The sequence below is a fragment of the Bufo gargarizans genome, chromosome 1, assembly GCF_014858855.1.
Source record: "Bufo gargarizans isolate SCDJY-AF-19 chromosome 1, ASM1485885v1, whole genome shotgun sequence".
NCBI lineage: Eukaryota > Metazoa > Chordata > Amphibia > Anura > Bufonidae > Bufo > Bufo gargarizans.
In genome coordinates this window covers 72,037,525-72,060,240 of record NC_058080.1, presented here as the reverse complement: position 1 = coordinate 72,060,240, position 22,716 = coordinate 72,037,525, and the positions used below count along the sequence as shown (strand labels likewise).

Here is a 22,716-nt window from a genome sequence, read left to right as displayed (position 1 = left end):
ATCCTACAAAAGAAACCTGAAAACCCACCTCTTCAGACAAGCCTACAACCAATGACCCTGCTGCCTCTATACCGCCATGACCAACCCAACCCGCACCTACTGTGTCCTTCTCCCATACCATGTAGATTGTAAGCCCTCACGGGCAGGGCCCTCTCTCCTTCTGTACCAGTTTGTAACTCATCTTGTTTATGATTAGTACAATTGTCTGTTATGTATGTGCACCGCTTATCATATGTACAGCGCTATGGAATGAATGGCGCTTAAATAATAAATAATAATAATAATAATAAAATAAGAAAGTGCACTGCATGGTGTGCTCTCCATTCACTTCTATGGGAGTTCCAAAAATAGCCAAGTTAGAATGCTCTGCAATTTTCTGAAGTCCCATAGAAATTAATGGAGAGCACACTGCGCAAGCGCTGCCAAAGCTATGTTCCCTTCTACGGGACTGCAGGAAATAGCCGAGCACTTGGCTGTTTTCAGAATTCCCATAGAAATTAATGGAGGGAGGATGCGCATGTGCAGAGTAGTTTTGTTCACTTTGGGGGCTACGTTCTAGAGATAGGTGCGGGTCCTAGAGGTGGGACCTGCAGCTATCTGATGGTGGCATATCCTAGTGATGAGAGAACCCCTTTAAGGCTTAGCTTTTTAAAAGCTGGTCAACTAGCACCACAAAACTCAGGATACCTCAAGCCAAGAGGACAGGTAAGAAAGGACACATCTGTAATCATAGAACATGTGATTTGTTTCAGGGAGGAAATTCTTGGAGGAATTTCAGTGTCCCCATTTTTGATCTTTCTCCTTTGTTTTATTAGGATGGTTTGGGCAACTTCTGTTTCCTGGTATTTGCTGTAATCTGCCTGGCAGGCGCCCTCTACCTCTACTTTGTGTTGCCAGAGACGAAAAACAAGACATTGAATGAGATTGACCAGGCATTTGCAAAGATAAATAAACTTTCTCAATCTGTAAAGGAGCTTGAGTCGTATCCGCCTGGGGAGAAAGCTGCAGAGCAGTTGGAGCAAGATGACGTTCACTCACCGTGCAGCGACCACAACAATCTGCAGATGGAACACAAGAGTCAGGCATAAAATGCGTAGATATAAGATGGATCACAACTCTGATCGTCCGGACCAAGTCTGACGGATAGTTGGAGTAGTGGAGAGCAATGTCCACCAGCTCTGTAGAGCCTTAGGGTACGGCCACACAAGGCAGATTTTTAGCAGCAACATTTTTGCAATTCTGCAGGAAGGTCACAAGCAACACAGCATGAGTTACACATGGATTTATTGCAGATTTTACTGGATTTTCTACAGATTTCATCCTATGCATTGTAATGGCTGAAATACGTGATGTAAATCTTCAGGATAAACTAACATTCTGTGGATTTCAAATCCTTGTCACAGTTCAATTTCCTTTAAAGATCCACTTTGATGCCACTCCATTCCCCCAATTCTACAGCAAAAAATTGTTAAAGCGTATACACCCCATGTAGCCGTACTCTTACAGTTACTGTATGTGACACCATCGCCTTATATTGCATTATTTCAATGCACTTCTCGCTATATAAATGCTGTCCTTCATTTCTGGAAAACAGGGACAAATAAAGTGAAAACTAAAAAGAAATTGTCAATTTTTTATATTCTTGCCATATAAAATAATATTCTGGTTCCCATTACCAAGGGCTGTGATGGCTAACCTCCGGCACTCCAGCTGTGGTGAAGCTACGACTCTCAAGATGTACACTTGCTTGGCAGAACACCACAGAAATGAATGGAGCATGCTGGGAGTCGTAGTTTCACCACAGCTGGAGTGCCGGAGGTAAGCCATCACTGACTTAGAGCTTAGGCCACATTCTCACAGTCATTGTTTAGTCAGTGTTTGATTTCCATTGGGGATTGTGAGCCAAAACCAGGAGTGAAGTCTACACAGAGATAAGGGATAATGGAAGGATTTGCTTTGCATTTGTTCTGTGTTTTTGACCCTCACCTGGTTTTGAAAATCACTGATCAAACACTGACCAAACACAGACAATGTGAAAGCGGCCTCAGGCCTCATTCATATGACCATATGGTCGCCATGTTATTTGCGGTCTGCAATGCACGGGCATCGGCCATCTGAATCCCGTATTGCGATGTGGGCCCATTGACTTGAATGGGGCCAAGATCTGCAAAATATGGCAAAAGATAGGACATGTCCTATCTTTTGCAGTGCGGAAGCAAGGACCCTAAAGCCCATGAAAGTGCTTCATAGTGTTTCCGATCCGTGCTTCAGCTCTACAAACGATAAGACATGTCCCATCTTTGGCCGTTTCTCGCAGACCCATTCAAGTCAGTGGGTCCACGGGGGCCACATGGCCGATGCCTGTATATTGCAGACCTGCCTTTTGTGGTCTGCAATATGGGCACAGAGCCCTTACGGTCATGTGAATGGGCCCTAATTCACACATCAGTGAATGATGAATAGCACATGTATCCATTGATTTTACTGTGTTTAGTCACAGTCTTGCTTCCATGGTCAGTAGAAAAACAATGGAAGCATTCACTACTATGGTCCATGTTGCAGATCAAACACACCCATTGGAACCTATGGGTCTGTGAAAAACACTGACAAAAATAATATAACAAAAACAAAGACAGGTGCACTCTGCGGTATTACTAACCCTCGTACTGGTGCAAAATTGAGAATTAGCCAAGATATCCTGCTTGGAGGACATGTCTGAGCCCAAGCACCGCACCAAGGTTTCTCAAGTAGCTCGGGACCTAACACTTACCTACCTGGGCGGTATGGGCAATACCAGGAGCCAGTGGGCGAATTACAGAAGCACAAGGTCCGACTCAAAGCAATCTCCCAGTAACCTCCAGCATGTGACCATGCATATAGTGGGAGGAGGGAGAGAGCTCTAAACCCAACCCATGACTGGCTGATATAGCCCGGGCCTCACATGTGCACCAGAATGCTGCCTGTAGATGGAAATAAAGGCACATTCAGACTAGGAGTTTCTACACCTCCAAAAATTCAAAATACAAACTACAAATTGGCGTGGTATTAAAAAGCAGGAAGTGCTCAACCCTATATACAGTGGTGCATCTATACCGGGGGGGCAGATCCTGCACTTGTGGTCCACTGCTAATGGCAATCCCCAGCAAAAATGCATACAATGGAGGATGCCGCAGCGGACCACAAGTACCACAATGGACATCCTACACAGGATAGCAAATATGTGGATGTGATAAACAGTAAAAATAATATAACAAAAACAAAGACAGGTGCACTCTGCGGTCTTACTAACCCTCGTACTGGTGCAAAATTGAGAATTAGCCAACATGTCCTGCTTGGAGGAGATGTCTGAGCCCGAGCACCGCACCAAGGTTTCTCAAGTAGCTCGGGACCTAACGCTAAACCTACCTGGGCCGTATGGACCATACCAGGACCAGTGGGCGAATTACAGGAGCGCAAGGTCTGACTCAAAGCAATCTCCCAGTAACCTCCAGCATGTGACCATGCATACAGTGGGAGGAGGCAGAGAACTCCGTGTTCTGTCAGTGATTTTCACTATTAGTAGGAAATGCTCTGGAAACCCTCTTTTCAACCTACAGTAATAGCCTTTAGTGATCTAATAGGGGACCCTTCACGGACATTGTCATGGATTGAGCACTGACCTTTTTTTTAAGGACGTGTGAAAAAGGCATTTAGTCTAAGGGCTCGTGTTTTTTTTTCCATTTCCTTTCTGTTTTTTTAGAGGTCTATATTCGGAACCATTCACTTAAAAAAAAAAACGGAAATGACTCCGTGTGTATTCCATTTCCTTATGTCCGCATGTCCGTTCCGCAAAAAAAATAGAACATGTCCTTTTCTTGTCCGCTGTGAAGAGAAGGACAGGCATTGTTCCAATGGATCCACAAAAAAACGGATGCAATACGGATGTCATACAGATGTCATTAGTTTTTTTTTTTTTTTCATTTTGCTGACCTCAAAATACATAAGGTCTTGCGCATGAGCCCTAAGGCAGGGATCAGCAACCTCCGGTGTTGCGGCTGTTCTAAAACTACAACTCCCAGAATACTCCTTTCACTTCCATGGGAGTTACTAGACCAGCTGAGCATGCTGGGAGTTGTAGTTCCACAGCAGCTGGTGTGCTGAAGGTTGCTGATCCCTGGTCTAAGGACTGGAAGGGTCATGGGAAACAAAAGATCATGCAAGGTGAAATCTAACATGCCTGATCTCTGTTTCCCCTAAGTGACCAATTTACACATTAGACCAGGGATGGCGAACCTGCGGCTCTCCAGTTGTAAAAATACAACTCCCACCATGCCCTGCTGTAGGCTGATAGCTGTAGGCCAGGGATGCCCAACTTGCGGCCCTCCAGCTGTTACAAAACTACAACTCCCAGCATGCCCGGACAGCCTACAGCTATCAGTCTACAGCAGTGAATGATGGTAGTTGTAGTTTTACAACAGCTGGAGGGCCGCAGGTTGAGCATCCTTGCTGTAGACAGTCTGAGCATGCTGGGAGTTGTAGTTTTGCAACAGCTGGAGAGCCGAAGGTTAGCCATCCCTGCATTTGACCATCAGCTGCTATGCAGTCATACACCTAATAAATGACAGCAAGCAGAGATTTTTAAAACTGGAAGGAACTGATACAGAAAGTGTACTGAAAACTCCTCCTTAGGCTACATGCACACGACCGTGTCCGCAGTACACGGGCACCGGCCATGTGCATTCCACAACGCGGATTGCGGACACATTCACGGAGATGCGGAACGGAGGCACGGATCGGAAACCTACGGAAGCACTACAGAGTGCTTCCATGGTGTTTCTGGCCGTGCCTCCGCACCGCTAAAAAGTAGCACATGCACTACTTTTGCGGACGCGGATGGTAGACCCCATTCAAGTGAATGGGTCCGCAATCCGCATGCGGTGCCCATGCATTGCGGAGCCCTAACGTTTGTTTACATATAGGTAAGGCTGTTATCAGCCTGCATTTGTGGGAGGGGCGTCTGGTCATTTATACCCCTCGTTACCTTCCAGCCAGGCGCCCGAGCATCACGCATCACTGCGGTATCGCGCTCCCTCTTCCGACCAGTGTCTTTACTTCCGGTAATACTGTGCTCACGTGCCGCCGACGTCCGCATCGCCACACGCCAGCCTGCCAGGTAATCGGGGCTCAGCTGGCCCCGCTCCAGCTGTGTCTCACGTCCGGCCTGGTCTCTAGCCCCTCGAGTGCGGGGTTGAGATGCCGCTCTCCCCCAGTATGTTCCGCCCACGGAATTACAGGCGGCTGGGTTGGGGGAGCGGCATCCTAGCTTCGTGTCCTGCCGGTCACATGCCGGCTCAGGATGTGTGTCATGAATGAATAAAATGCTCATTTAGTTATACTGCCATACCGATGCCTAAATCCATCCGGAAACCACTTATGCTCCTAGGGCTTCCAGCACAGGAGGTGTTGGCAATTCTGGTTTTATGATGCAGGTAGTACTCCTGTTTTTCAGGGGGGGCGCAGCTCCATTTGTGCTCCCCAACCCCTCCAGCAGATTACCTGCGGGCTAAAAACACCGGCCCTCAATGCATGTGCCCGTTTGAACTCAGAGCAGCTATACATAGGCTGTTCTAAAAAAAATATATAAAAAAAATAATATACCAGAATTAAAATATTACAGCATCATAATACCAGAATTTACGGTTTAGGTGCAGGGGATGATTTCACTTTACTGTTTTAAGACAGCGGGTTTTCGTTTTCTGTCTCAATTTGCTTCTGTCTCCTGGTCTTTCCGTTTTTCTTGGTCCCTGGATCACCCAGGCTGTCAATCTTCCTGGATCGCACAGGTTGTCAATGTTCCTGGATCGCCCAGGTTGTCAATGTCCCTGGATCGCCCAGGTTGTCAATGTCCCTGGATCGCCCAGGTTGTCAATGTCCCTGGATCGCCCAGGTTGTCAATGTTCCTGGATCGCCCAGGTTGTCAATGTTCCTGGATCGCCCAGGTTGTCAATGTTCCTGGATCGCCCAGGTGGTCAATGTTCCTGGATCGCCCAGGTTGTCAATGTTCCTGGATCGCCCAGGTTGTCAATGTTCCTGGATCGCCCAGGTTGTCAATGTTCCTGGATCGCCCAGGTTGTCAATGTTCCTGGATCGCCCAGGTTGTCAATGTTCCTGGATCGCCCAGGTTGTCAATGTTCCTGGATCGCCCAGGTTGTCTGTGTCTCCTGGATCGCCCAGGGTGTCTGTGTCTCCTGGATCGCCCAGGGTCTCAATGTGCCTGGATCTCCCAGGGTGTCTGTGTCTCCTGGATCGCCCAGGGTCTCAATGTGCCTGGATCGCCCAGGGTGTCTGTGTCTCCTGGTTCTCCAGGGGGCTCGTATATTTTCTTTTAATTCTGACGTTGTGTTGTTCCTCCCTTTAGATTGGCTTTTAGTTTTACGTTTTCCTACGTTTCGGCCAGGCAATTCTGAGGCGCTCTCTGGTAAGTCAGTTAAAGATGGTTATTGAAGCAGGGTCAAACTTCGGTTCATACTCAGGGTCATTTTCCTTTCATTAGCCCCAACTTAAGCAATTGGGGTTTTGGAGCCGTGCTTCCAAATCCATTTGTGTCCTACCAGGTAGGTCTTTTCGTCCGATGGGCATTTTTACTCACCTTCATTCTTTCTCACAATTCTTCCGTCCGCTCTCTCCGCATCCGTCTGTGCCTTTCGTTTTCTAGGTGTACATTATTCATCTTTTTTCTCAGGTCAAGTATGTCTCACGTCTCCTCCGATATGGATGATAACATCTCCATGCCAGGAACTCCCGTCTCAGGGCGCAACAGTGGCACATCATTGAGAAGTTGGACGGTGCCGAGATTGGTCGCCGAACTTAATCGCAGGGGGATACAGCATCCGGCGTCTGCCCACAAGGCTGAGTTGTATCGCCTGCTGATGACGGCCCCGGTTCCGATGGCGGACCATTTCAACTTCGATTCCATACAGCTGGCCCTAGCTCAGATCCAGTCGTCCATCAGTGGTCTGGCTGGCTCGGTTTCGGACATTCAGGCTAGGGTAGCAGTTTTGGAAACCAGGCCCGCAGTCTCACCGCAATTTCCAGGTTCGGCAGTCACCCCTGCCATTCCTCTGGACGTTGCTGGAGATCGCCCCTTCCCACTTTGTCCCAGAGCATATTAAAAAGGATATCCTGGCGGGCAAGGACGTGAATCTGGCGTCCATTCTTATTGCCTCCCAGGATATTTCGGAGAATCGGGTCATCAACTGCGGAGAGGTTTCCGTAGTGTTGAAGGCTAAGGATGCTCGGCTTAATAGGAAGTTATCTATTTCCGAGTTTGTCCTGGCCTTCAGCCTCTACAGGGACGTGGTGTGTTCCGCTCAGCCAGATCGCAGGGAAGAGCTGGACACTTACTTGTACCGGATTACGGACTGAGGGCACAAATACGGCGGCACGGCTTTCTACGATTACCATCGTTCTTTTTCGGCTAAAGCCGCGGCTGCTCTGAATCAGTTCCAGTTCGTGTCTAACTGGGCTGACTTGGACATGGAATTGTTTTGCCGGCATTTTGCGGGTCTCAAGGCCCCTCTTTGTGCTATCTGCCAGTCTATTTTTCATTCCACTGAGTGGTGTCCTAATCCGGTGCAAGCCCCACAGTCAGCTCCCTCGGCAGGTCCTTCCGGGTCCTCCAGGTCTTCCTCTTCATTAGATAAGCTGGGCAGACCGATTGTGTACCTCTGTAGCAGCCAGGTATGCAATAATTTTAATGCCAAGGGATGTGCCTTTAATTCTTGCCGTGCGCTCCACATTTGTTCTTTGTTTTCGGCCCATCCCCGTTCCTCCTGTCCCAGGAGGACAGCCAAGGATTCCTGACTGGCCGACATTAATTTGGGGTTATTGGCTACTCTTCTGCGGGACCACCCTGATCGGCCTTTTGTCTCCTTCTTGTTGGATGGGTTCAGAGAAGGTTTTCATACTGGCCTCATTACACTCCCCCAGGGCTACTGGACGGGCCCTAATCTGTTATCCACTGCCAGCGATCCCGAGGCAGTCACCTCTCTCATCCAATTGGAAGTCGACAAAGGGTTTGTCATTGGTCCTTTTTTGGAAATTCCATTCCAATCATGGCGCATCAGTCCCATTGGACTTGTTACAAAGCATTCGTCCAATAAAAAGCGTCTCATTTACGATCTCTCTGCGCCTCATATGTCGGCCATCCCTAGTCTCAATTCACTCATTCCTTCCGAGGAATATTCAATGCAATATTCTTCGGTCGATGAGGCCATTCAGTACATTCTGCAAGCAGGGGCCGGGGCTTGGTTGGCTAAGGTAGATATAGCTGATGCTTTCAAGCAGCTTCCTATCCATCCACAGCTTTGGAAGTATTATGGCTTCAAGTGGGCGGATAATTTCTACTTCGCCAACCGGCTCACCTTCGGGTCTAAAAGTAGCCCGTGGCTTTTCGAACAACTGGCCAAAGCCCTACACTGGATCCTCATCCATCATGGCGGGTTATCCATGGTCGTCCACTACCTGGATGACTTCCTTATGGTAGAGAGACCTAGACAGGTCCCATCCATTCCCCACACTCTATTGGATATTTTTTCCCGTCTTCAGGTCCCTGTCGCTGCCGCCAAGACTGAGGGTCCGGCCACCAAGGTCACCTTCTTGGGCATCATTCTAGATACAATCAAGATGGAGGCTAGCCTCCCCAGCGAGAAATTGCTCAGGATTCGCTCAGCCATCGCTCAAGCAGTCCGGTCCCACTCTTTGACCAAGGTCGAGTTGCAATCCTTGCTGGGGATGCTTAATTTCGCCACCAGAATCATGCCTCAAGGCAGGACCTTTCTTGCCAGATTGTTATGTCTTTTGCCCTCCGCTCCAGAGCAGGATTCTGTCGTCCATCTCGACGGTCAGGCCATCGCGGACCTGTTCATGTGGAACAGTTTCCTATCCAATTGGAATGGCATTTCGCTGTTCGTTCCACAGTGGGACTCCTCTTCTCCCCTTGTCTTCTCTGATGCCGCGGGGTCCTTCGGGTTCGCTGCCATTTTTAGGTCCCATTGGCTGCCCGCCGGATGGCCGCCAGAATTGGCCTTAGATCCAGCTGCTCTCAAATCCTCTCCCCTCCTGGAACTGTATCCCGTCGTGGCGGCAGCTCAGGTTTGGGGCCACCATTGGTCTAATTCTTCTGTGTCTTTTGTCACGGATAGTCAGACCTTGGTGGACATTGTCAACAAAGGCAGGGCCCAGTCATTCAAGATCATGGCCTTGTTGCGCAAACTAGTCTGGCTGTCCCTCCGCCACAATTTTCATTTTCGGTGTGTTCACATATCAGGCGAGCAGAATAGGGCCGTGGACGCTCTTTCCCGCTTTAATTTTCCGGTTTTTTTCCAGGAAATGCCCGACGCGGATCGGTCAGAAGCGCCCGTGCCCCATTTCAGCACCCTCACTCTGGACTAGATTCCCTCATAGACGAAGCCAAGGGTCTGGTCAGAAAGTCTCTGTCGCGTAATACGGCGAGGAATTATCAGGCCGGCTTGAGAGCGTTTGATAATTTCTCCAGGAGTCATCCAAGGGGTCATCATTCCGAAACTTCCCACATCATGGCCTTCTTAGCTCATTGTCACTACCAACTATCTCTGTCACACAATACCATCAAACTCTATTTAGCCGGACTACAACACCACTTCATGCTGGATGATCCTCACCGCGGGTCCTTTTTCTCTGTTCAGGCCATTAAGGCCACCCTTCGGGGTATTCAAAAGGAGGGTAAGGGGTCCCATAGCCGTAGGCAACCTGTGTCTAGCGAATTGTTTAGGGCTCTCTCCTCATCGTTGGACGGTAATCCTTTTGGGCCCTCCACTAGCTTGATCCTGAAAGCGGCCATGTATCTAATTTTTTATGGGTTTCTTAGGCCCGGGGAAGTCCTAGCCGGGCCAAACCGTCAGGGCCACCCGTTGAAACAACATCTGTCATGGGGCCGAGGTTGCTACACTCTCCTCCTACCCTCCACCAAAACCAGTCAGACGGGTCCCCCCACCGCAATCAGATTTTATCCGACTACTAACAAGTGGTGCCCAGTTCAGGTGCTGCACCAATTGTTATCACACATTCAGGTCTCTTCTCCAGACAGCCCACTCCTGCCGCACGCAGGCAAACCCCTTAATGCCACGCGGTTCATATCCTATATCCGTGCTCTCGCCCAAGGCCTAGGTTACGACCCCAAAGTAATATCAGGGCATTCTTTCCGCATAGGCGCGGCTTCAGCTGCATCACGGCATCAGGTGCCAGTTCACGTCATTCGGAGCATGGGGCGGTGGCGGTCCTCTTGTTACACTAGATACATCCCTGATCCTCAAGTAGAGATATCCCGTGCCTTTTGTTCCTTGGCTTTGTAATCCACATAATAAAGAATTGTACCTAATTGTTGCTTTTGCCCCCTTTCTTGGTGTACCCTCGCCGTAGCTCCCGGCATAATTCAGCCACCTTGCTCAGGGCAGAAGTCTCTGCGTACGCCGACGTCTTCCTAGCCCTGACCATAAATAGGTAAGGCTGTTATCAGCCTGCATTTGTGGGAGGGGCGTCTGGTCATTTATACCCCTCGTTACCTTCCAGCCAGGCACCCGAGCATCACGCCCCTCCCTCCCGCCCCTTTTTTCAGGTTCCACTGGGTATGCCCCCCTTTCTTGGTGTACCCTCGCCGTGGATCCCGGCATAATTCAGCCACCTTGCTCAGGGCGGGAGTCTCTGCGTACGCCGACGTCTTCCTAGCCCTGACCATAAGTAGCCTTATACAAAAAAAATACCCCTTTAACTTACAAAATCTTATTTCAGGTGTCAGATCCCTCTGATCAGATTCCTTTTTCACATTATTACATTTTGCCAACCATATTAATGTCCGTTCCTAGAAGCTCCTGTTATCTCCTTGAGGAGATTGTAACAAAGGAAAAGCATGTTCCTATTAGAAGAAAATCACATCATTGGGGATTCTGTAAAACTGGACGCGAAGTTGGATGTCCTGATCGCTTCTTTATCCGATAATACCTGTATACGCAGCATAAGGTATGATCGGAGCACATTCACATGGGAAAATGTAGAGCAAAAATCTGCAACAAATCCACATCAAAATCTGCATGAGTTATAGGGAGGGCTTCCGTGTGTCTTATCTTTGGCTGCATCTTGAGAATCATAGACCTATGGAAGTCAATGAGTCCACACTGCAATGCAGGGTACACACAACCGGTATCTGTGTTTTTCTGATGCACGGTTTGCACATACACCGTTGTGTAAATGGGGCCTTAAAAGGAGAGAACTACAACCCCTAGTATGTCCACACTATTATGGGGCATCAGCATACATTACAAGGAGAGGGGTATAAGAGGCTAGAACTACAACTGCCAGCAGGTACAGACTCTTATTGTAGGGCATCAGTTGACATTACATGGAGAGGGATATAATAGGACAGAACTACAAATCCCAGCATTTTACCAGACTGTTATGATGGGCCTCAGTAGACATTATAGGGAGAGGGGTGTAAGAGGTGAGAACTACAACTCCCAACATTACCAGACTGTTGTTGTAGTGCATTAGTTAAATTACATGGAGAGGGATAAAATAGGACAGAACTACAACTTCCAGTATTTCCAGGATGTTATGGGCTATCCCAAGATACCAGTAACCTCTCCTCCATGCACAGCACACAACACTCTGCCCTCTCAAATCGTAACATCCCACAGGTCCTTCACAATCTTCTCTGCACTGCTGTTCTCTGGCTCCTGCACTGGTCACATGATGAAGACGGTATCATCACAGGTCCTTCTCCACATCCGTCCATCATGGTCAAGATTTGCTAAGGATCTGAATTGCTTATGATTCTTTAGTGATTGGCCACACGGATAAGGCACTAACAGGCAGGGCCGTCTTTACCAAGGGGCAAAAGGGGATGCTGCCCCGGGCCCAGTTGCTCCTGGGGGGCCCAAGGCAGCTGCCTCTTGAGCCCTGCTAGCCACTGCCCCGGGTGTCAGGCTGTCAGCTACACAGGGGGTGCTGCCATGCCTGCCGGCCCGGCACTGAATCCAGGCACCGTACTGTGTTAGAGCTGTGATCTAGGATCTTAGATGACATCATCACCATGTGACCAGTAACCTAGCAATATTACTGGTCACATGGCTATGAGGTCATCACAGGTCCTACCAGGAGTGTTGCAGGAGAAGTTAACTGTGGAGCTTTTTTGTGTGAAGATTACATCAGAAAAAGGTGACAGGGGCTGTTATGTTAATATACTGTAAACTACTGTGGGGGACTGTATACTGTGGGGGGGCTGTATACTGTGTGTGGGCTGTATACTGTGTGGGGAGCTGTATACTGTGTGTGGGCCTGTATAGTGTGGGGGGGCCTGTATACTGTGGGGGGCCTGTATAGTGTGGGGGGCTGTATACTGTGTGGGGGCCTGTATACTGTGGGGGGCTGTATACTGTGGGGGGGGGCCTGTATAGTGTGGGGGGCCTGTATAGTGTGGGTGGCCTGTATACTGTGAGGGGGCTTGTATAGTGTGGGGGGCCTGTATAGTGTGGGGGGCTGTATATTGTGGAGTGCTATACTGCTGTACTGTGGGGGTATGTATACTGTATACTGTGGGTGCTGTATGGTGTGGAGTGCTATACTGCTGTACTGTATAGTGTGAGGGGCTGTATAGTGTATAGTTTGGGGTGCTGTATATGGTGAGGTGCTATACTGTGAGGTGTTGTATACTGTGGGGTGCTGTATACTGTGGGCTGCTATACTGCTCTACTATATACTGTGGGGTACTGTATAGTGTGGGGTGCTTTACTGCATACTGTGGGGCGCTGTATACTATAGGGTGCTATACTGCATACTGTGGGGTGCTGGGGTGCACTGTAACACTAGGGTGAGCCGAGCCCTGGTCTCCTTCCTGCAGAGCGGTGCCCACTTCCAGCCTGAGCCCAGCTGCCCAGAGCACTGAAGTATTTACAGTCATTCACTGTACTCTACCAGATGTGTGGATTTTTTGTGTGTGTGTTGTGGTGGAGGGCGTGAATGCCTGCTAAGGTGTGGGAAGGCGGGATCCAGGGGGCCCAAGTAAATTTTTGCCCAGGGTCCAATCAATATTAAAGACGGCCCTGCTGACAGGGACTAATCCTTGTGTGATCCGCTGGCATATCTGCAGCAGAAAGTACTAGGCCCTGATCACAGTTGCATTTGAAATCTTGTAGCCTGATCTGGCTGAGGGTCAGGCTACCAGAGCTTACCGTTACCGGATATGACCTTGAACCGCCAGATGCCCACTGACTATAATGGAATCCAGTGGCTATCTGGCCGCTCCATGGCAAATATGCCGGGATTCGGATGGACAACAACCTCTGCATGCAATGGTTTTAGTCCCGGCCAATTCCCGGCATATATGCTGGAAATCGTCCAGATCTCTGTCAGATCCCATTATAGTCAATGGGAATCTGTACTCTGATTCATAGCTGTATCAGGCTACCAGATTCCAAACGCAATGGGGCCTTAGTGTCGGACACATTTTCCTTCACCCATATTTTTAGGTAACATGTATAACTTGGAAATTAGAATTTAAGGGGGTTGATTGGTGTGGGTCTCACCTCAGGAACTGTTCCTTTCTCCAAAACGGAGCACCCAAAGTGAATGAAGGGCATACTGCACATGTGCTGCCTCCTATCCATTCACTGCTATGGGACTTCCAAAAATAGCTAAGCAAGTACTCTCGGCTATTCTTAGAAGTCCCATAGCAGTGAATGCGCAGTGACCCAGTGGATCACTGCTAAAGGGTTAATAATGTAATTTACTGATAAAGGTTCACCACTTCATAGTGTTTACCAAGATGATATTTGTGCACTGTGCATTCTAAAAGGTGATATATAAAAAAAAGCAGATAGGTAGTATGGGCAGTCTTTGTTAGGTGCTTGCTACACTTCTGAGATGGATAGGCCATCCGATTTAGGACTGCACTCTGCAACTGGGAACTGCATTATGTTGAGAGATTGCACACCTGTAGTTATTTCAGAAGATTGCAAAGTGTACTGTACCTAGAGAGAGAGACCCAGGGTTACTATCATCATTGCTACCTCCTATATACATGGTCTAGCTACATTATTATAACCACTTCCTACTTTCAATGTCGGCAGCTTGTAGCTCATGAGCCGGACAAAGAAACAAATGTAACACCCCAAAGTGGTGTTACCACTCCTGCACCCTGCTACTGTCTTTAATGGTGTAATATGCCTGGTTCACCAGCAGGTGGCAGCAACTATGGCAGTGCTATCTTAGCCTGTCAGTACAGCCAGTACAGCAGAGAGAAAGAGATAAAGCAGAGTTGAGTTTGCCTGCGAGTTCATGCTAAAGCCTGCTGGATCTGTAGATAGCCATTGTTATGTTGGTTTATCTATACAGTAACAGGAAAGCAGTCTCATGCAGCATTCTTACCTTCCTTGGGTACCCTAAGAGCACACCCTAAGCACAAGCTGAGGGCGGATTGGTTTAAGTAAGGGGGTATGTAACACCCCAGAGTGGTGTTACCACTCTTGCACCCTACTACTGTCTTTAATGGTCTAACATAAATGTCATCTGTGTAATTCTGTTCCAGGTTCACCTCAATGTGCATCTATAATATTGTTATGCAACTGTTTATTACATGTAATATGCCTGGTTCACCAGCAGGTGGCAGTAAATATCGCAGAGCTATCTTAGACAGAATTGAACTCACCATTCCATTCGCTTCCCTTTTGGGCAGAAGTGGGCCAGTCCTGCTTGCTACCAGAAGGAAGTGGGGCAGTTCTAGATTGTTCCGGTTTAGACTCCATGTTGGAGCTGACAGGAGACTTACCTATTCCTTGGCTGAAACTAAGTCAGATTAAAGAGTGTAATGCAGCATAAAGAAGAAAACAAAGTTACTAAGCTAGCCTGTCAGTACAGCAGAGAGAAAGAGATAAAGCAGAGTTGAGTTTGCCTGCGAGTTCATGCTAAAGCCTGCTGGAACCAAGACAAAGCCTGGAAACTGTTTTGGAGAAACGTTTATTCAAGTAAAGCTGCCGTTGAACTTCACAACAAGGTCTGGACTCAAGTAATTTTTCTTTCATCCCTCAATTATTCCCTTTTTATTGCTTCGTAACCAAAGCCTTGGGTCCAGCGGTATCCAGGTAGGAGCACCGTGACACACATAAAGAGACACCCCTCGGCATTCCTTACTAAACCTGGAACGCGATATAGAGGCCCTAGGGAGAGGCATCCCATTGCACAAACAGCAGGTGGCGCTATACAGATACATTGTAGTGAATAACTCAGTGGCTATGCTACATTTTTAATTACATGCAATTACAAAAGTATTCAGATCCAGGTGCTGGTTTGAAGACTGTAGAATATTTTTAATGGAACACCTCTTTAATGCTGTGGATTATGAAAGGGTACCCCCTCTATCTGCTGATGCTATATTCGGGCAGTGGGTGTAGAATACATTATCTAAATTATAACAGTTTTTAGATATGACTGGAACCCATCATTGATACTTGTGCTCCATTTTGCTAAAAAAAAAAAAAAAAAAAAAAAAAAATATTACACAAAGCTTAATAATTCTAATAATCATCTCTTTTCCTTTGGTTAAAAGTAGATTAGTGATCTTCACGTGAGGACTCTGGAGACCAGAGAGAAATTTTCTTGGCTTGATAATTTGGATCCAATTTTAAAATAACTGTGGGGGATGGTATAATCATATGTTTCATATATCACATATTTTTCTAAAAGAAGATTAGATGCCAACATTCCAGGTACTATTACCAATTAGAAATATATCTGGTTTCCTACTATTTCCAAAGTAGAATATCACTGAGAATTACTTATAATGAAGTTCTATTCTCTTCATTGTCTATAGACGAGAAGGGGTCGTCTCACCTCAGCAAATGGCATTTATCATGTAGAGAAAGTTACGGTAATACAAAGCACTTACTAATGTAATGTGATTGTCCATATTGCTTCCTTTGCTGGCTGGATTCATTTTTCCATCACATTATACACTGCTGGTTTCCATGGTTATGACCACCCTGCAATTCATCAGTGTTGGTCGTGCTTGCACATTATAGAAAACAGTGCTGGACTATGCAGATCTACACAGTCCCAGCCATGAGAGAAGCCAGCATTTTTTTCTATATTTTACAAGCACGACCACCAATGCTGGATTGCAGGATGGTTGTCGAGCAATGTATAATGTGATGGAAAAATAAATCCGGCCAGCAAAGAAAGCAATATGGGCAATCACAATACATTATTAAGTGCCTTGTATTAGGCAAATGTAGTATGTAGTATGCAATTTACTGAATTCAAATGTAAACAGATCAGGACAGCTTTATCTTGCCAGCATTTGATACACAGTATGCACATTCACAGATGTTACAGGATTTACAGTTGCACAAGTAGTAACACATTAAAAGGTTGCTCTTTAACCCCTTGAGGACCCTGAGATTTTTCTTTTTTTGCGTTTTCGTATTTCACTCCTCGTCTTCCCATCGTCCTAACTTTTTTATTTTTCCATTCACATGCCTTGTGAGGGCTTATTGTTTGCGGGAAAAATTGTACTTTCTAATAGCACCATTTACGGTTGCATGCCATGTAGTAGGAAGCGTAAATAAAATTCCAAATGGGGTAGAATTAGGAAAAATGCAATTCTGAACTGTACACTATGTGGTAAAATTTACCTGTTATCTTGATTCTCCAGGTCAGTACGGTTACAACAATACTACACTTGTATAATTTTTCTTGTGTTTTAATACTGAAAAAAAATCTGAAAACCTTTGAGGAAAAAAAAAAATGATAACCATATTCTGACCTCTATAACTTTTTTGCTTTTTGCCTTCCTCTGGATCAACTTGCAGGATAACAGGCCGAACTGGATGGAACTATGCTACTATGTTACTATATGTACGGGGCTGTGTGAGGGCTCATTTTTTGCGGGACGATCTGTTCTTTTCAGTGATACTAATTTGAAGTGTGTGCGACTTTTTTTATCACTTTTTATAAAAAACTATTATTGGGTAGTTGAAGTGACAAAAAATGGCAAATTGGCTGTTTTTATTTTTTTCCCCGTTACGCCATTTGCTGTATGCCATTAATATTTTAATTTTATAGGCATTTTCGCACTCTGTGATGCCCATGATGTTTATTTATTTTTATTTTTATTTTAAGGAAAGGGGGGTGATTTGAACTTGGGACTGCACAGCATTATGTAATAATTTGGATTAAAAAAATTATGTCTAAGACTGCGCAAAATTCCTCCACATTGTATGGTGATACCTTTATACAGGAATGGCAAGATATTTTGTCAGACTGTTTGTTTAAACTAATAGGTCTCATTTTCAAATAAGATAGAAACCAGAGATAGAAATCACAGAAATGCAACACAGGGCACAAACATATTCTTCTAACAGAGATTTTAGAGCTTTAAAGAAAATGTGTCACCAAAAATTATCTGCCAATTAAAACCTGATGTCTCTTCTTTGACTTTTAGGAGATTTGAGCATCGACCTTAGTGGGAACCAAAACTGAGGAATCACATCAATAGACACCTTTTGTCTCCTGCAGTGTGAACTGCACTCAAGTTGAAGTAGCGTAGTTTTCTATATTATATACATTAGTTAAAACCTGGTAGCCACACATCTCCTTTTTTTCTAATCTGTTTTTATTTTCTGATTGCAGATTTTTTATTCTATTTTATGAGTATTATTATGGGGGCGGCCATCTTGCCTGAGCTGTTCTTAACAGCATTTAGAAAGCATAAGGAAAATGGCATTACGGCAGCCACATGGGCCATAGACACAATGGTCAGGAGAGGACCTCATTGACTTCTATGGGAGAGTTTTCTAGGCATGCTGTGACTTGTGCAGAGCTCATTGTACAAGGAAAGAATAGATAAGCTGTGACAATCACCTACTATGAATGGTTGAACCTGTCTTATCTATACACAGAGGTGATATCATTACAGGCAGGATTAGAATGACAGATACGCAGGTAACTGCAGTAAAGAGATCTGTATAGACCTGAAGTGGAGCCTATTATTTGGCTCAGTGGCCAGTGCGAAAAATGCAGGATTTTATGTTTTTTTAGTTTAAGTATAGATAATGACATGAAAAATTAAAAATAACATTTCACCATCATCAAAGAAGCTTTAAAAATATGTTAAACATAAAAAGGTGACTTTTCTGAAGACACATTCTCTTTAACCCCTTTACAACATCTACCATACATGTAAGGTGAATGTCAGTTCTTTAAAGATGGCGCCTGCTCTTGAACAGAGCGAGCGCCATAGCCGCCGGGTGCCTGCTGTTTCATACAGCAGACACCCGCAACTAATGTCTGTTTTCTGCAATAATGCCAACCAGTGACATTTAACCCCTCAGATAATGTGGTAAAAAAAGAAATCCAGAAAACCTAAATCCATTCTAAAGAAAACATCCTATAAAAATCATGTCAGCTTTAGTTCCACTGATATTTACATTACAGACTGTTTTTCTGATAGTTCTGAAATTGAGTCTAATACATTATGCTATTTACACAGATTATCTGATCTTCCCCACGGTGGTTACGATAGGCAAACTCTGCAACTTACAAATCTCTTACTACAAAGAAAAAAAAAAGATACCTTAGAGAAGAAAATATAAAACCAGTTGCAAAGAAAATGAATCGCACTCGTCACTACAGACACCCACGGAAATACGAGTAAATGATTGTACCGTCATTAATTTAGCGGCACACATTTTGACACAAAACCAGATTGATTTGTTATTCAAGAGTATGATTTATGTTCCAACAAAGAAGTTTGATTCATATCAGGCTCTCAGAGATGTGAAGAAGTTTATCCACACGCTCACCCTAAAGTGTCATTTTCAGGAACACCATGATAATGAAGCTTCCTTAAACATTTCCAAGGATATTTATGAGTGAATAGAACCATGTAAGAAGAAATGAAGTAGACCCCCGCTTTTTATTTAATGAACAACTTCAAAGCTATGTTGTGGGATGTTCCAGAAACACCATGCAGAAAGTACCACCATTCAAAATAGGAGAAGCATACCGAATCCAACCTTTTCTGCAGTACTATCGCCCCTGCTATCTAGAGTCCCTGCTATGTAGGATTTTCAGATTCTGCTTATGGATCGAAACAAAAACATATTGCATCTACTGATATACTGTACCTTGCTTTTGGTTAACAACGGGCTCAGCATAAGGAAAGCGGACAAAGAAGAGCCAGTTGTAGATTTGGACCGTGCGTTATATGAGAGGGAAATTAAATTAAAGTTATGGTTGGACTGGGGGCAGAGCCTTAGGAAAGGCCAGCATGATGGGTGGGTTGGCACAGGGAGACCCCAGTGGTTAGGGATAGACTAGTTAGTCGGGGGGGCTGGTTTAAGGGGATTATGGGGGATGGGGGGACAGGGATTGGGTAATTTGAGTTTAGGAGTGGGGGTTGAGGGGTTAAAAGACGGAGACAGGGAGAAGAAGGGTCCCATTATAGATTGAGCAGAAAGGAGTAAAGGAGTTCACGCTGTTCGGTACAAGCTTACCAGGATGGAGCAACTGGAGGACACCATTAGGAGGTTTAGGGAGGCTGCGGAGGTTTGGGCCCCCCAGCTAGGTTCAGGACTAGCTGCATCAGCTTTTGAAAGGAGCAGCTGAGGCTTCAGTACCGCCTCGGCCATCGGCAACCTAGCCACGGCGGACAAGACCGCTGGCGCGCTTCAGCCCACAGTCCTAAGCCCCCCGGCTCAGCGACGAAGACGGAGCCCTTCTGAGGACCCTCCACGCCGGGGGGGGGCAGCGGGGAAGGCTTCCTCCCGCATACCCCGACGTGGGAGGAATCCGGCATGCAGGCGGAGCCCACAAGGTGGCCGGGCTCGGTCACCTCCTTCTACATCGGGGTGTGGCGTGGGAGCGGGACGAGGAATGGCGGGCACCTTCCCATGTCCTGGGGAGGAAGGTGCCCCCCAGCGCGATCAAGATATCGGGAGTCACGGGGCTGCTGTGTGTCCGGTGGCACGGAAGGGGTTAAAAGGCTGACATCACAACACAGATGTCAGCCGTTTCAAGAAGAGTGTCAGCATCTTGGAAATGAAAGGGGGCGTGCGGGATGATCGCGCGCGTGCCCACCCCCCCAGCACCGCCCGCACCTCCCCCCCTGCACAGCCAGCCGGCACATAACAATGAGGGCTGCAGGTGGAGGGGTTAAAAAAAAAAATGTTGGTCATTTTGAAGTTTCTGAACCCCGCGGTTTGCAGTGATCGCCAATACGGGGGGTCACAGGATACAGGTACACCCTGTGTCCTTAAGTACCAGGACATCAGAGGTTAAGGGGTTAAAGCAGGGGTGCACCTAACCTTTCGGCTGCCTGAGGCAAACATTGAAACAGCGCCCCCCCCCCCCACCTTACAAAATTATCAACCTAACCCCTTCCCTCCTTACATTACATATACAGTGCCTTGCAAAAGTATTCACCCCCTTGACTTTTTGGGGTATTTTGTTACATTACAGCCTTAAGTTCAATATTTTGTTAATATGAATTTTATATGATGGATCAGAACACAATAGTCTAAGTGGGTGAAGTTAAATGAGATAAAAATATAAATAAAACTATTGCTTAGAAATAGAAAACAGAAAATTGGCATGTGCGTATGTATTCACCCCCTTTGTTAGGAAGCCCATAAAAAGCTCTGGTGCAACAAATTACCTTCAGAAGTCACATAATTAGTGAAATGATGTCCACCTGTGTGCAATCTAAGTGTCACATGATCTGTCATTACATATACACACCTTTTTTTAAAGGCCCCAGAGGCTGCAACACCTAAGCAAGAAGCATCACTAACCAAACACTGCCATGAAGACCGAGGAACTCTCCAAACAAGTAAGGGACAATGTTGTTGAGAAGTATAAGTCAGGGTTAAGTTAAAAAAAAAATCCAAATCTTTGATGATTCCCAGGAGCACTATCAAATCTATCATAACCAAATGGAAAGAACATGGCACAACAGCAAACCTGCCAAGAGACGGCCACCCACTAAAACTCACGGATCGGGCAAAGAGGGCATTGATCAGAGAGGCAGACCTAAGGTAATCCTGAAAGAGCAGCAGAGACTGGAGTATCTGTACATAGGACGACAATAAGCCGTACGCTCCATAGAGTTGGGCTTTATGGCAGAGTGGCCAGAAGAAAGCCATTACTTTCAGCAAAAAACAAAAAGGAACGTTGTGAGTTTGCGAAAAGGCATGTGGGAGACTCACAAAATATATGGAGGAAGGTGCTCTCGTCTGATGAGACTAAAATTGAACTTTTCGGCCATCAAAGAAAACGCTATGCCTGGTGCAAACCCAACAACATGACCCAAAGAACACCATCCCCACCGTGAAACATGGTGGTGGCAGCATTATGCTGTGGGGATGTTATTCAGTAGCCGGGACTGGTAAACTGGTCAGAGTTGAAGGAAAAATTGATGGTGCTGAATACAGGGATATTCTTGAGCAAAACCTGTACCACTCTGTACGTGAGATTCACCTTCCAGCAGGACAATGACCCCAAACACACTGCTAAAGCAACACTTGACTGGTTTAAGGGGAAACATGTAAATGTATTGGAATGGCTTAGTCAAAGCCCAGATCTCAATCCAATAGAAAATCTGTGGTCAGACTTAAAGATTGTTGTTCACAAGCGCAAACCATTCAACTTGAAGGCGCTGGAGCAGTTTTGCAAGGAACTGGAGCTGTGATTGCCGCAAAAGGTGGCTCTACAAAGTATTGACTTTAGCCGGGTGAATAGTTATGCACATTAACTTTTTCTGTTATTTTGTCCTATTTGTTGTTTGCTTCACAATAAAAAAAGAAAAAAAAAACATCTTCAAAGTTGTGAGCATGTTCTGTAAAAAAAAAAAAAAAAAATGCAAATCCTCAAACAATCCATGTTAATTCCAGGTTGTGAGGCACCAAAATACGAAGAAAAAAAGTCAAGAGGGGTGAATACTTTTGCAAGGCACTGTATCACTACAAAACATACAGGATAATACAACGCCCCATACCTCTTACATCTAGTGACGTCTCCTTTGATGTAGATGTTCTCTTCCTCATCTTCTCCATTCACACCAGACCGCCATGATGATTTTTCACCCATCTCTGTAGTATGACAAAAAACATCTTAGTTTCCAACTTTTCCACCATCCTCCCACCTTCTGGACAACTCATCCTGCCACCTCTAATACTGTGCTGCTGTGCTCCCCAATACTATACTGCAGAAACAGATAAACCCCCTGATAATACTAGTACCATGCAGATAGTGCCCTTCAATAATTATTGGCACACAGTGTCCTAAAATAACTGCGTCCAGAAAATAGTGTTCCTGACACCAATAGTGTAAATATAATGTCCCCCAAAATAACCCTGCTAAGCTGATACGGTGCCAGGGTGCCCCCACATTAAGTTATCCCCAAAGTACCAGCAATAGTAATAATTCTCTGCTAGAGCACACTTGGTATTAATAGTGCCCCCAACAGTACTAATGTCCCCACTGTGCCCCAGAAGTAAGAATACTCCCATAGTGCCCATACTAGTAACCATGTTCCCCCTAGTCCTCCAGTAGTAATAACGCCCACCATAATGCCCCCCAGTAGTAATAATTCTCCTTATAATGTGACAGTATAAAAATGCCCCCTTAAAATGAGCACCAGTACAAAAAATGCCC

The 22,716-nt window shown here is 46.0% G+C and overlaps 1 protein-coding gene across 3 annotated transcripts in view; it reads left to right on the top strand.

The window, feature by feature from the left end:
* The window catches only part of SLC2A9 (solute carrier family 2 member 9), a 1,019,898-nt gene extending 1,018,279 nt beyond the window's left edge, over positions 1-1,619 (top strand). For all 3 annotated transcript variants that reach the window (XM_044296370.1, XM_044296363.1, XM_044296352.1), the window contains exon 13: positions 816-1,619. In XM_044296370.1, the coding sequence (XP_044152305.1) occupies positions 816-1,088 (273 nt within the window). In that variant the 3' untranslated portion in view covers positions 1,089-1,619. The remainder of the gene's footprint in view (positions 1-815) is intronic.
* The last annotated feature ends 21,097 nt before the right edge of the window (positions 1,620-22,716 follow it).